The 14384-nt window shown below is 42.0% G+C and overlaps 1 protein-coding gene and 3 non-coding genes across 5 annotated transcripts in view; 3 read left to right on the top strand and 1 right to left on the bottom strand.

Moving 5' to 3' along the window:
- The window catches only part of intu (inturned planar cell polarity protein), a 23974-nt gene continuing 9590 nt past the window's right edge, over positions 1–14384 (bottom strand). For both annotated transcript variants that reach the window (XM_035675669.1, XM_035675668.1), the window contains exons 5-17: positions 11649–11767; positions 10665–10754; positions 9979–10056; positions 9497–9680; positions 8840–8893; positions 8235–8297; positions 7476–7706; positions 7117–7209; positions 6556–6987; positions 5164–5258; positions 4876–5065; positions 4053–4195; positions 1–774 (exon numbers count right to left, since the gene is read on the bottom strand). In XM_035675669.1, coding sequence (XP_035531562.1) covers positions 663–774; positions 4053–4195; positions 4876–5065; positions 5164–5258; positions 6556–6987; positions 7117–7209; positions 7476–7706; positions 8235–8297; positions 8840–8893; positions 9497–9680; positions 9979–10056; positions 10665–10754; positions 11649–11767 — 1884 coding nt within the window. In that variant the 3' untranslated portion in view covers positions 1–662. The remainder of the gene's footprint in view (positions 775–4052; positions 4196–4875; positions 5066–5163; positions 5259–6555; positions 6988–7116; positions 7210–7475; positions 7707–8234; positions 8298–8839; positions 8894–9496; positions 9681–9978; positions 10057–10664; positions 10755–11648; positions 11768–14384) is intronic.
- On the top strand, positions 3538–3609 carry trnad-guc. The gene has a single exon. It is a non-coding gene; the product is annotated as a tRNA-Asp (tRNA).
- On the top strand, positions 4326–4397 carry trnad-guc. The gene has a single exon. It is a non-coding gene; the product is annotated as a tRNA-Asp (tRNA).
- trnad-guc lies at positions 6126–6197 on the top strand. The gene has a single exon. It is a non-coding gene; the product is annotated as a tRNA-Asp (tRNA).

Here is a 14384-nt window from a genome sequence, read left to right as displayed (position 1 = left end):
CCGTTTTCTGCTTCTTTAATCTTGGTGTTCATTTTTTTTGTAACAAATGACTCAATTTCCATACAAAACTGTACATCTTTAAATTAAGTAACACATGAAATGTCTTTCCAACACTGCGTACAACTTGAGAAAAACACCAATACAACCTTATTTGCTCTGTCAACTTGGAGATGTATGTGTGCAGCAGTAGCAGGATTTTTATTGGTCCAGCTTTGTAAAACTTTACGGCAGTGAGCTGTGACTGCTCTCACTGGAAGGTCTTATCATAAGTTTACAGTCTGAGTCTGAGGTATTCACTGATTTAGTGGCTTTCATTCTACACACACACACACACACACACACACACAAAAAGACCCACACACACATCTCTGCTGAGCAACAAAGCACAAAAATGACCTGGTTTGAAGTCCAGCAGTCAGCCTTCTATTTGCTTATCACTGCTGGAGGGCCACAGTCACGCTCTGCTGTTATCTGCAGAGCAATAGAGGCACACTGTAAGCATTCAGACTCCCTCTCTCTTTCAGTATCCAAGAGAAACCGCGACAACAAGCACAAAACAATCCCCACATTTTGCTCTCAGGTTCTTTCCACAAGTGATCTGTTTTCCTGAGAATGTTCAAGAAGTCCTGTAAGTGTGTGCGTCCGTCGCTGTCACGGTTTAATCACAAGGCCAGACCGAAGGAGAGTCTGAAGGCCATCTCGACAGGAACCTCTGCCACAGAGTCGTGGAAACACACGTAGAATTCCTGAGGGACGGGCTCGAGCAGCATCCGTCTGAAACGCAACAAACAAAGAGAGATAAGATTGAGACTTTTCCAATGATAAGTTGAGAAATAATCTTTATAAATACAGCACTTAACAACGCAGTAACCAGGAGCTCTGACAGAAACGGCTCTGTGGAGTTTTATTCTAGATCTTGAAACAATGAGAAGACATGAATCAATTTTAATACATGATTTAGTTGTATCACTGTCTCACAGACATCCTTATTCCATCAATTTGTCTTCCTTCTCGTTAGTATAGTGGACAGTATCTCCGCCTGTCACGCGGAAGACGCAGGGGTTCGATTCCCCGACGGGGAGTTTCTTTTAACTCAAGAAGCAACTTTCCCTTTAACCCTGATTCTATTTCTTCCCTGTTTGTTGATATTTAGGGACGGAGCCGGCGACCTGGAGCTCCCTATTGTATTTGCTAGAACTCTTATTCTTCTTATCTATTATTTTTAGACCCTCGACTGCATTTTTGCCCCCTGAACATTTACGAAAACTCAATTTTATTTGGCGAAGTGGTGAAAACAGACGTATTTTCTAGGGCTCCACTATGAGCATGGCAAAATGGCCCTTCAGGGGCCCATAAACTGACCATCCGGGCCCATTCACCGATATGCGATAAAAATCGGCACACGGTAGATCTAGTCTTTATCCAGACGAACTAAAAATCAGTGGGCGCCATACGCCAAAAACCCAACAGGAAGTCGCCATTTTTGGATTTAAGCGGCCATATTTGGCGATTTGCACAGTTGTAATCCTTCCCAGAGGATTGATCGAATCGGGCTTAAGATTGGGGACGGAGCCATCTAAAGACATTCATGATAGAAGTCTGGCTAATTTCATTTTCCGATCGAACAGGCAGTACAGTGCGTGAGCACGTCCATTTCGACACCTTCGCCATGAAAGGGGATTTATAATTCTGCGTACGTTGATCCCGTCTCAACGAACTTCGTTTGATAAGATTCCCGCCCTGAACCACGTCTATGTGATAATATTCAGTAACGTGAGAGCCCACCTAGTGTGAAAGAATGTCATTTTTTTAAAGTCCATGTTGTACTACCTAGCAGGAGATCAGATCCAGCTGAAAATGTGTCGAGGAAATGCATAAAACATGTTCTTTGATGATATTTCATGATCGTTGTGGAGTTGTGGTCGTTGGCGTCAACTTCTGCAAATCTCAACGATTTCCCTCGGATAAATAAAGTCCATCTATAATCTTATTCACTAATGTTTGACAACGATATAAGTCTTACTATATTATTCTTCACTGCCACTAAATACCACATATGTCAGTCTTAAGGACCAGAGTTTGGGATTTAGTGGCATCTAATAGTGTAGTTACAGATTGCAGCCCACTTCCTTCTTCTCACAGATGTCTTTTGGATCTTTGTCCGTTCCTCGTTAGTATAGTGGACATTATCTCGCGCTGTCACGCGGTAATGCGGGGTTCGATTTCCGACGGGAGTTTCTTTTACCTCAAGAAGCAACCTTCCTTAACCGGCTGATTCTTATTCTTCACATTTTCATATTCCTGAACAACCATAATTGATATTTATATTGCACTCTTTCCCTACTTTGCTCTGCAGGCTGCTGACACAACAATGTTTTCCCTCAAGGATAATAAATGATCCACCTACAAGTCTATTACTCAGGGATAGCGTTCTCAGGGGCCCATTCCTCTACACCCTGGTTACCCAATGCCTGTGTCGCCCCCACACAGGAACAACATTCATCCTGAAGGTTCGCGGATGACATGCAGTGAATCGGTCGCATCACTGGGGGTTGACGAAGCGGGCCCTACAGGAGGGAGGTGGCGGCATCTAGTGGCATGGTGTGATGACAAACAACCTCTCCCTCAACACAAACAAGACAAGGGCGATGATAGTTGACATGGAGGAAGGAGAGGAGACTATCAACCACTGCTATCCGGGAGCTTTGAAGTGGGAGAGGGTGAGCAGCTTCAAATACCTGTGGTGTCCACATCAGTGAGGGACTCACCTGGACACTGAAATCCTCGCAGCTGTTTAGAAGGGCCCACAGGGCTGTATTTCCTGAAGGAGCTGAGGAAGTTTGGCATGTGGCCCAGGATCCTCAGCAACCTTAAGGCTGAGTGGTTGAGAGCACCAATAACCAGATGCATACCACAGCGGTGGTTACGGACACACTGTGAGTTACTAAACCCTACTGAACAGTTGACAGGAGTCACTCAACGTACCAACCTCGTCACTTTACACCTCGTATTCTGTTCCAACTTGTTTTGCACATCCAATTAGCATTCATGGCACACTGCACATCAGGACCTTTTAAAAATTACTGTTAAATATTGAGTTTTTTTATTTGTATCTTTCTCTACTGTTAATTATTAATATTGTCTTTATACTCATTATGGGTAATATTGTTTTGTTATATGTTTATATTTGTACCTTAATGTGTCGCGTATCAGGGTGACAGCGAAGAGAAGAATTTCACTGCAAGGAGGAAACGTGCTTTTTTTGTTGCATATGACAATAAACATCTTTGAACTCCTTTGGAAACTACGGTTTTGGTTCACCTGATCGCACTACCATCAAAAAGTCTCAGTCTCGACCTGAAACCTGAATTCAGGTCGTGGTGTTATCTTTAGGCGGCTTTGACTTTAACACAACTTCTTCCATCTCAAGCTGTTTGCCCAGGTTGGTGTGAACTGTGTAGTGAGCTGTGGTCTGAGGTTGAGAGTTGTAGAACTGTTACTTATTTAGCCTGGCAGTCTCTACTCAGGCTTTAACCTTCCTCGTTAGTATAGTGGACAGTATCTCCGCCTGTCACGCGGAAGACCGGGGTTCGATTCCCCGACGGGGAGTTTCTTTTGTTTACCTCCCTCCTTCTTTGTACTGCAGCAGCTCTTTCACATTCCTATTTTAACCCCACCTCTGACCTCCCTTCCCCCACCACTCTTCTCTTTGAATTGCTAATACTGGAAGCCTCTGAAGCACGTGTTCTAAGCACCACCAGTGAATTCAGCACGGGACAGTCTTCCCTCCCTTTCAACTACACCACCGTACAACGCTGCTGTTTATTCCTCACAGGGATCATTTTAGTGACAGTGATCTATTATGACTCGGGTTAAAACACAAAGCTGAGTGGTTGCATTCCCTGTTTCTGGAGCCACGGGTATTTCCACTGGTGCAGAACTAAATCTCACCAGACGTGTTTTCCCTGAGCTCCAGCACTCCAACGTGTCTCTTGTCGTTTGAGAATGAAAATAACAAAATAGTCTTATAAAAAAGGGGGAAGTTGACGTACCCTATAACCCAGTACGTCATGGTGGGAGCAGGTTTCCTCTGGTCGGTCCAGTTCTCAGGTTTACACTGAAACAGAACCCCGTGTTCCTTCACCGGTCCCAGACCCCAACCACCGCCCTGAGGCCTGTCTGCAGCCCGACGGCCCTGTAACAATGTATATATTCATACAAACATAATATAATAATAATATAACCCTATAATATACACAATATGTTGTTGTCTTCCCAGAGAGGTTGGTTATAACAATCACAGTTATCACATGGACCATTGTCCTTCCTCGTTAGTATAGTGGACAGTATCTCCGCCTGTCACGCGGAAGACCGGGGTTCGATTCCCCGACGGGGAGTTTCTTTTGTTTAACTCTCTGCGACCGCTCTTTCACATTCCTATTCTAACCCCACCTCTGACCTCCCTTCCCCCACTTTCTTTCATACAGAAACAACTTTACCAATAACTTTCTTTATATTTTTGGGTTTGTGTATATTTATAATTTTGTAGATTTTGGATAACTTTACACTTTCAACTTCATTGATATTTTATGTTTGCGCTCTTTCCTACTTTTTACTGCTACTGTTGATTACTATCTAACCCTCGGGATAAATTACATTCTGTCTTATACTACAGCCTTTATATGATTCAAACCAACACAATTCAGTCATGCTATTGTCTCAGTCTTGACTTGAAACTGAATCAGGTCGTGGTGTATCTTTAGGTGGCTTTGACTTTAACACAGCTTCTTACTATCTCATGCTGTTTGTCCAGATTGCTGTGACCTGTGTAGTTAGGTGAGGTTGAGACAGTATTTATTTATAACCGTAACTCACCCTGGCTGGCAGGCTCTGCTGAAAAGCGGCCCGTATGGAGAGGCAGCAGTGGTGGAAGTTGCGGATGAGCTGTGGGTGAATGGAGCCGCTGAGCTGAGCCACCTCTCTGTGGGTAGGAGCGATAAAGATGCCCTGAACGTTTTCCATCAGGACATAGTGGAACAAGGTGTTCTCTGCTCCCGAGGTGAGTCTGTCACAAACAGGAACGGGACAGGAAAATTAGGTTTTTTACCTTAACATTAATTATATACGCAATTAGAATGAAGTAAAATGATTATTTCCACTCACTTCATGGTGTTATACATCTCCTCTGTCTCTCTTTCAGTCAGGGTCTTCTTCAGGGTGCCCAGGTAGAACGGGTTTGGGTGCTTCATCCTGGAAATCTGACGTCAGAATATTACAATTCATTATGATATTAAAGCAATACGGTGAGAATATGGTCCAATAAAATCTGATTTGTCTGAGATTAAGGTTAGAAACACTAAATCTAAAAGTCTGTTTTCAGAGACATTCAACAAATTCTACCTCATAGACCAGAAAACAAAATAAATCTATGACGTTGCCTTCTGTTCCAACTAAAAGTCAACGTGGGCGTGTGTTTAAAACAGGTATAAAACAAAGCTTCACAATCACAATTTCTGTTTTATTTTTAATAATAAGCCTTTTGAATTGAAATAAACATTCATCTGGTTTACAGGCCGCATCAGAAAAAACATATTAGGAGATATTTCTGGGATACAAATGGTACGTTTCGTTTTTCTTTTTTAAAGTAATGAGACGACATATTTTGTGTCCAGTCTGGGGTTGTTTCATTTCAGTCTGCATCTCTCTGCCCTCATTTCTTCACTTTCAGGAATCAATTACAGGCAAAAGCATTAAAGAATACCTATCTTGTAATGAGAAATCTTTAAAAAAGCTGTTTTATAGTAAACTAACAGGCAAACAAATAAACAACCAAACAGGAACAAACATAAGTTTCTTAACAGACTCAATAAAAGACCACAACTGACATATTATATTTTTATAATATAATATTTGTCCTACAACTTCTGCACAATTTCCCCCGATTTCCCTCAGGATAAATAAAGTTCCACGTATTACGTATATTATTATTATTCTTTACTGCCACTAATCACACCACTATGTCAGTTTAAGGACCAGAGTTTGGGATTTAGTGGCATCTAATAGTGTAGTTACAGATTGCAGCCCACTTCCTTCCGTCTCACAGACGTCTTTTGGACTCTTGTCCTTCCTCGTTAGTATAGTGGACAGTATCTCCGCCTGTCACGCGGAAGACCGGGGTTCGATTCCCCGACGGGGAGTTTCCTTTTACCTCAAGAAGCAACCTTCCCTTTAACCCTGATTCTATTTCTTCACATTTTCTATATTCTGGACAACCGTTAATTGATATTTTATATCTGCACTCTTTCCTACTTTGCTCAGGATAAATAAAGATCCACCTACAATCCTATTACATAATATTCTGGTGTTATAGCTGACAGTGTCCTATAACCCTTACTTATACTACACATTGCTGCTACTAATCACACCACCATGTCACTTATCTTCAGACCGTATTACAGGTTTTACTTTGAGTGCAACACTAGCTGTGGTTACTGTATGTATACTTCTATTACTAGTAGTAGTAGTTCAGAGTTTAGTTGCTCTATCTATCTTTACCTTAAAGAGGCCTCCGCTGCCTCCGCTCCCATCAGACCCTCCAGACCCCAGCGAGTCCCGACGCCCCCCAAGCTTCCTCGCCGAGTCCGGTGTAGAATGTGGACTGAGGCCTGGAGCCATTGATGAACCAGACCCCGACCCAGCATCCATCTGTCCCTCACTCCCGCTGTCCGACAGGCTCCTCTGGGGGCTGGACCTTCGGGCTTTCTCCCCGAACAGGCTGCGGCCTCTGGACCCCACGGAGGAGCCTTTAACTGCTCCGGCTAGCTTGCTGAAGACCGGGGAGGAAGAGGCCAGGCTGTCCAGGCGGTCACGGGCCGTGGCGGCGGGGAGGAACCAGTCAGCACAGGACAGGCAGGGAGCAGGTGGAGCATTCAGACGCTCCTCAATACCTGCCTCCAACACCTCCAGCTGCAGCAAGGTGGCCTTCACCTGAACGTACGAGAGTTTCAGTTTATATTATAGCGATGAACAGACTTGGTTATTTCTGGTTCTTTTGGTTGCACAAGCAGTCCCAGTGAGAACACGTTAGAAATGTACATTGAGTTCAACAAGGTTCACCTGATCGACGTAAACACAATCAGGTCCTGGAGAGCCCAAAGCTGGTGAAGCACATCCACCTGCCTCCAACAGCACACACTGCATGAAGTGCCTCTGGGGTGGAAGGATACATAAATACAAGCAGAGAAAATATAATTGGTACCACAACAATATATTTCTATGACAGGAAGAGAACAGAAATGATGGAGGGATGAGAGATGGACAGAAGCAGATATTTTACCAAACAAACCAAATGAGAGGATAAAAACCTTCTGAGAGTCTGATTGTACTGCTTCATGTATGATTTTTGCAATAACTGGAGGACGTTTGTGTAAAACAAGAGACAGAAGCAACCACCAGACAGCAACTCGCCTCCTTACCAGCCCCACTATGAGGAGGAAGTGTCGTCCTTGAGGTGGGCTGTAGCCCGGCGCTGGGCTGCTGCTGCTGCTGCTGCTGCCGTTAGATCTCTGCTGGGGAAACACCTCCCTCCAGATGACCAGCTGACCCACCCGCTGCTCGGACGCCAGCGGCAGCAGGCAGTAGTGCTGGCAGTACAGGCACACATCCAGCAGGTCCTCTTTAGGCAGATGGTTGGCGATCAGGTAGGACTGGAAGGTGAGTGTGCGATTGATTTAGTAAAATCTTTAGTAAGCAAATGCTGAGGGCTTAGGGCCAGCATTGTGAGTGAATATGGATAAATGTAGAGAGTACAAAAAGCCCTTTTCTAATGTTTATGGTAATGAACCTTGGCTTTAAAACAAATCTTTCACAGTCACATCTGGCACTTGGGAACATACATATCCATTAAGATGTGATACTGGGCCGATCCAGTCAGTTTTCACACCTTTACTGTAACAATACATACAACACAGCCTACTGCTTGCTGTCCTCCGTCTCCCTTTTCCCTAGTTAATATTTTAACAGTGTAATCAGGTTGATGATTTGTCACTGAGCCACAGAACAGGCCCATCATGTTCTCTTGTGTGAAAGGTTATCTTCTGTATACAGTGACTGTTCACTGGGGCTTCTATTGTTGCTGTTTAAGGATAGCTGTCTAGACGGTCGGGGAGGATATAAATACGATATGGTTGCTGGCGTGTGTGTGTGTGCGTGTTTGTTTGGACTAAGACACCCACCTTGTAGAACAAACAGGAGCCAAGAATCACATACAGACGCCTCAGGCCAAAAAAGTCCTCTGACTGTTAGAAAAATAAAAAAATAAAGACAAAGATAAAGATAAAAAAAACTATGAGAAAGTAAACAAAGACACAGATATTGGAAGAAGCTGACTGGAAATGTTAATGTCTCTGCTGTTTTCTGTCCTCAACTGCAGCTTCATGTAATCGGTTAAGTCTGCACGTATAAAGGACAAACCAGACCCCATTAGCGTCTCTCTCTCTCTCTCTCTCACACACACACACACGCACACCTCTAAAAATAGTCCAAACTTGTCCTCTCCCTTGCTGAGGCCAGAAGACAGATGGCATCTCAGCTAACATGTATGTTCACCCAACTAATGAGCAGCAGGATAACGGATCTTAACACAACATGAAGCACTGACGTAACTCAAACAGCACTTATTTGTGATCGGCCATTTAATAAGAAGAAACAGGATATATGTAAATATACATTTAGAAGTACTATATGCTTGCAAGACAGCAGGGCTAGAAAACTCTGAGTTCTAGGTTATTTGTTTGATGTAAAAGTGTGTCACTGATGACATGTTTTCACCATTTCTCACCATTTCTCCAAAATCAGAAGACTCAAAATCAGAGAGAACAGTGTCCACCTCCATCTGTGGATAAAGAAAAATAAAAACAAGCTTAATAACATTTAATTATCAGGTTTATTGCCATGTAAGTTTTGGTGCATAACAATAAACATAGTAAGAGAAAATAAAAAAAAAGAATAATCAATAAAATAGAATTTACAATAAAACAATATGTAAAATGTATTTGTGTTTAAAATAAAAGAGCTGTACAGAGTTGAAAAGAGGAGTTCACAGAAGTGCACAGTTTAAAATAAGGAGAATATTTGCAATGTGCAGAGATAATAATCCAAAAATATCATTAAGTAACACATTGAGTCCTATGTGGAGAGTACATCATGGCAAAGATACAATATATATAATCTCATGTTTGCCCAGTTTTTAAAGTGTTATGTATAGTCTTTGCTAATTCATTGATCCAATATATTCCTGTACAGGACATGAATGTAATTTTAAACAAAGGACACTAGAGGGCACCACAGCAGCATTTGTGACAACATAGTCACAACCATAAGAACATGATGATATCCAAATAGCTGTGATTGCTGTTGCTGTATTACCTACTGCTCCAAGAATACATTTGATCTGTAATATTCCTGTCCCAGTCTCCTCACAAACACAGAAATGTACCTTGATTTCTGGGGGCAGCGTGAGCCATCGGACCGCCGGCAGTCCGTCGAGGAAAAGCGTCCCCGAAACGTCGGGGAGTGGGGCTGAGGAGACGTCCCTCAAGCGGGATGGCTGGATGAGCTGCTGAAAGAACAGGCAGAAGAAATGGTCCAACCTGGGAGCATGGTCGGCCTTACAGAAGGCACTGCGGAGGACACAATGAAGAAACGAGTGTCATGATAACAGTAATTTAAGTAATTCAACTACAAAAGAGTGATTACATTGTAAGAAACTAAGAAATAGTAGGGAAAGACATTTGAGGGCAAAGAAAAGGGGGTTAAGAGAGTAAGACAGTTTAGACCTTGTGTAAAATCCAGCTGGTGAAACACACTGTTTTTATTTCAGTATATTTTGCATTAAGCATATAATAATGCCTGCCAGAGAGAGGGGAAGTCTCAACCAGCTCTCTCAGCAGGACCACAGGAAAGCTAGGGCCGACCAACCTGTCTAAGGAGCCGTACATCACTTTTAGTGTCCGGACTACGTCTCCCACCACCGTCTGCAGATACAGCAGTGGAACCCTGGAGGGAAACGGAAAAATGTCAAACGCAGACTTGGATAAACTTCAATTTCAGCTGCTTATCAAATATTTGGAGTAACGGCCAGGAACCATGAAGGAAAAACATTTTATAAGTTATTGTTTTGTCTACACGTGGGTGTTCCTCAAGAATCAACCCTTTAGGCATGAATGAGACTGATTTTCAACCAAGATGATGATGGATTGGGGTCGACCTGACTGCTGAAAAATTAAAAGGTGGCTAATATGACTCATTTCATGAACTGTTTTACTACCACATGCCAACAAAGAACAAAAAGAGCACATGTGCTTGCTAAAATTGAGAAAAAATGATGGTCCTTTTTCAATTGTTTTTACAGATCGTGCTCTTAAATGTTTCCTCTCCTCCAAAAATTACTTCTTGAGCACAAGTCATGCTCAGAAAATGTATTACCACATCAGTATCAGCACCCGGATTTAAAAAAAAAAGAAAATGTGCTGTCAGATCTTTTACACAGGTGCCACATGGAAGCAACTCTTGCTGTGTAATATCTATCGATTTCTCAGCTGGCAAAGGCTGCAGTTCAAATGAAATATGGTGGAGCTATCTCGGTGTATTTGTCCTCCCTCTACCTTTCAGCAGGAAGACCGATGACCAACAGGTTGTTGCTTTCCTTCCAGTAGCCCACATGTACCAGATGTTTCCCAAGCAGGAGAGAAGAACTAAAGGGAGAGAAGACAAAAAAACGCCAAAATCAAAGCATATGTGACATATAGATCAGAAAAAGAGGAGGGCGGGGTTAACAGGAACAGAAATAAAATATATCCCACAATAGCCAAAATTATCTCCCAGCTCACTGTTGTTTTAAACTCAACTGTGAACTGCGTTGATATTTAAAACATCCAGAAGTGAACTGGCAGAAAAGTTAGGAATTTGGGGGAGCTACAACAAAAATAATTTGGGAACTCCTTAGTAAAGCTGGTTTCATCATCCTCAAATTCATGTTGATTGCTTAGTATCAGTTTTAAATAAAGAGCCATCTTTTCTTGTGTGCCATAGGGTTTGATTCGAAAGACAATTTTAAAGAAGGTGCTGTTTTTTTTTTACTTTTTTCCAAACAAAGAAGTGGGGAAAAAAAGATGGAAAAATAGCCCAGAACACTGCCTTTAATATACCCACATCCTCTTCATAAAACAACCAGTACTATGTCTGACAAAGTTAAAACGTTTAGAGAAAACGTGGTCTTAGTTAACATTTTACAGTATCATTGGTATTGATTAAAATTAATATGGTGTATTAAAGCCATTACACTTAAGTACAGGAAGATTATTATTATAGCCGTAAAGCTGTTAGAAATCATTAAATTATAAGACTCATGCCCCCTAAAGCTAAAACAATTCAACTAGTTGTTTTATATTTTATATAGTTTTAGTTTATATTATTTATTCAATAACAAATAAAACTAAAACTAAAAAAGCATCTAATGATGTAGCTGCAGATTAGTACCGGACTGTTGGTAGGACAAAACAAAACATTTAGGAAGGAAAGTACCTACATGTTGCAGTTGTGAAAAAAAATGCTGAATTACTATTTGTTCTTCATGCCGCTTCCCTTACCTGATAATCTGCCCGCCTGTGACATTCTCCAGCATGTCACACAGTGTAAGGAAGATCCCCCTCACTCCTTTCAGCTGGCTGGATGCTTCAGACACCGGGTACTGGTACAAGATCTCCTCCTGCTGACACAAACAATGTGTAATTTGGAATCTGTGAAAATTATACACGCAGCAGAAAGAAAAAATCTGTGGTTAGCCTATCAATAGAAAATGTCACATAAAAATGTGAAATATCTGTTGTTGGAGGCTACAGTTTCCTCTGGGTTACGGACAAAGAAGAAGAATGAACAGAAGAACCACTGAATGTTTATTTTGTCACCTCAACAATGTCAGTTTGGTTTCAGTTTTACCATCCAACCCATTCTCAATTTGGAACAAACAAAGAAATTTCACTTTAAAGACGAATGTTGCTGAAATATTTTACATGTTTGACTTTCCAGAGTAAAGAAAACCAGATTCAGCAAAAACAGGAATTTGACTGAAGCAGAGAGAAACTCTCATCTGCTGTGAAAATGGCTGTGCACACATTGTCAAAGAGTACAAAGGACCAAATGTCAGGGGAAAAAAAGACCCTTCATACAAACTATGAAGCAGAGACGAGAGAGTGCTCTGGGTAGAATCTGTGTATTGTTTGAGATATTAGTATTCCTCCCAGCATGCTGGCAACTTTGAAGGCTACAGGACGGATAAGAGCCGAGCAGCTGAGAGGATCAGAGGGCCGAGTGGTGGGTGAGGGGATAAAAACCTTGAATGAACAAACCCTTATAGCCTTGGCAACACGAACAAAGACAGAATAAGAACAGCCAACACAGTAAAACGCTTGAGCTACATCTTGTCCATACATACAAGCAAAAAAAAAAAAAGCCCAGATCACAAAAACATCACACAGTTAAAACTCAAAAATATCACCACTAAACCTCTCCAATTCCCGCTACCCTGCAATCAAAGGACTAAAAAATCAAAGTCAGAGTTTAACGGGTTCCTGCATGGCACTGTCATTTAGAAAATCAACTGCTGGCTGATGTGGCTCCAGACAAACCGTATTCTTCCTCTCCACTGACGTTCAGGTCAAGAAAAAAAAAAGTTTTTAAATCTGGCTCGCAGATACGCAAAAACTGCAGAACCATAAAGTACAACCATAAAGAAAACATCAACCTGCCAATAGTCGTCCACAGGGAAAATGTGATTATAGTGTAGGAGGTGATGGTCAGCAAATTAGTAGTTTGCTGCTCGGAGGAACAAAACACACACTTTGGGATTAACACTTCACTACAAGCTGATTGCATCCTACCTTATGGGTTATAACAGAGCCCTGTGCATTGATCCAGTTTAAAAAGGAAACGTGTTATTTAGTTTATACAGTTGTATGTGTTTGGGCTTCCCTTGACAAATAACCTATTTTGGTTTTTAAGTATATGGAACCAATAATATATTATTTTCAGTAAACATTCATGAATTGAACAGCGTTTGCAGAGGTTTTGGCACCCTACCCGGTCAATACCACCTGTGCAATGTTTCCTGTGCCATTGGCTGCAACACAACCCCAAACAATGACATATCCACCCCCAAGCAGTTGGGGACGGTTGCTTTTCAGGAAACGCTGCTCCTTTTTTTCTCCAAACAAATCCTTGCTGATTGGGGCCAAAAAGTTAAATTTAATCTTCATCAGTCAACAGCACTTTTTTCCAAAACCAATCAGGCTTGTGTAGATGGATTTTATAATGTGGATGCAGGTGAGGTTTTCTTCTACTGACTCTTCCATGAAGGTCGTGTTTGTACATGCAGCTCTGCACAGTGGAACTCTAATCTTCCTGTAGGTTTTTGCATTCCCATGGGGGTTTTGATTTGCCTCTCTGACCTGCATACAAGCAGTTCTCTCAGAGAGTTTTCTTGGTCTTCAAGGTCTCATCTTGGCCCACCACAGTTCCCCTGAACTGCCATTTCTTAATTGCATTTCACACGCAAGCTGACAGTGCTTTGCTATCATATTGTAGCCTTCTCTTGCATTGTAGACATTGATGGGCATCAATAACTTTTATTTTCAGAGTCTCACGCAGCTGCTTAGAGGGACCCAGAGTGTTTGCACTGTGTAAAGCTTTGAAACTGGCACCAGCTGACGCTTCCTGATGAGCTGATAAAGGTCTAAAACCTTTTAAAAAAAAACTGAGACTGCAAAACTCTTAGGTTGCCCAACAGTTGTACTTGCCAAAATTAAGCATTAATGTTTGCTGTAAATATTGTGTCTAAAAGTTAAAAAATTACCCAAATATTATTTGTCAAGGGGTACCCTAACTTTAGCATACAACTGTATGTGTGGATTCACCCTAGAGAGAATAAAGTTCACCGCATTAAAATGACAGATCGTTTATTGACAGGAGCTGCGGTTGGGGCCGGACGCCTCAACCTGTCCCATTTCTTTCTGCCTTCTGTTAGTAGCAGCCGCAGGCATTGGACGCCATCCAGAGTAGTAGTTTACTGTAAGAGCCTGACTCACGTCGGAGAAATTCTGAGAAAGCTCTATTCCTGGATTTCCTGCACAACTCAGGTCATTCTAAACACTCAATTATCAGAATATACCTCCGTACTGGAGCATGATGAAGGATTCAAGCTTGTAGTGTAGATAGCGTAGCTACAAAGTTTGAGCTGTTCACGAAATGAATCAATGGTTCCTCCATTTTTGATTCAAGGACTGGTTACTTAAATAGAAAATCACCCGTCCCTGGGTGGGCTTGAACCA

This window comes from Morone saxatilis, unplaced genomic scaffold, assembly GCF_004916995.1.
Source record: "Morone saxatilis isolate NCDOM2014 unplaced genomic scaffold, NCSU_SB_2.0 Contig4, whole genome shotgun sequence".
In the NCBI taxonomy this organism is placed as follows: domain Eukaryota; kingdom Metazoa; phylum Chordata; class Actinopteri; family Moronidae; genus Morone; species Morone saxatilis.
Note: the sequence above shows the minus strand (reverse complement) of the source record. Positions and strands in the feature narration are given on the sequence as shown.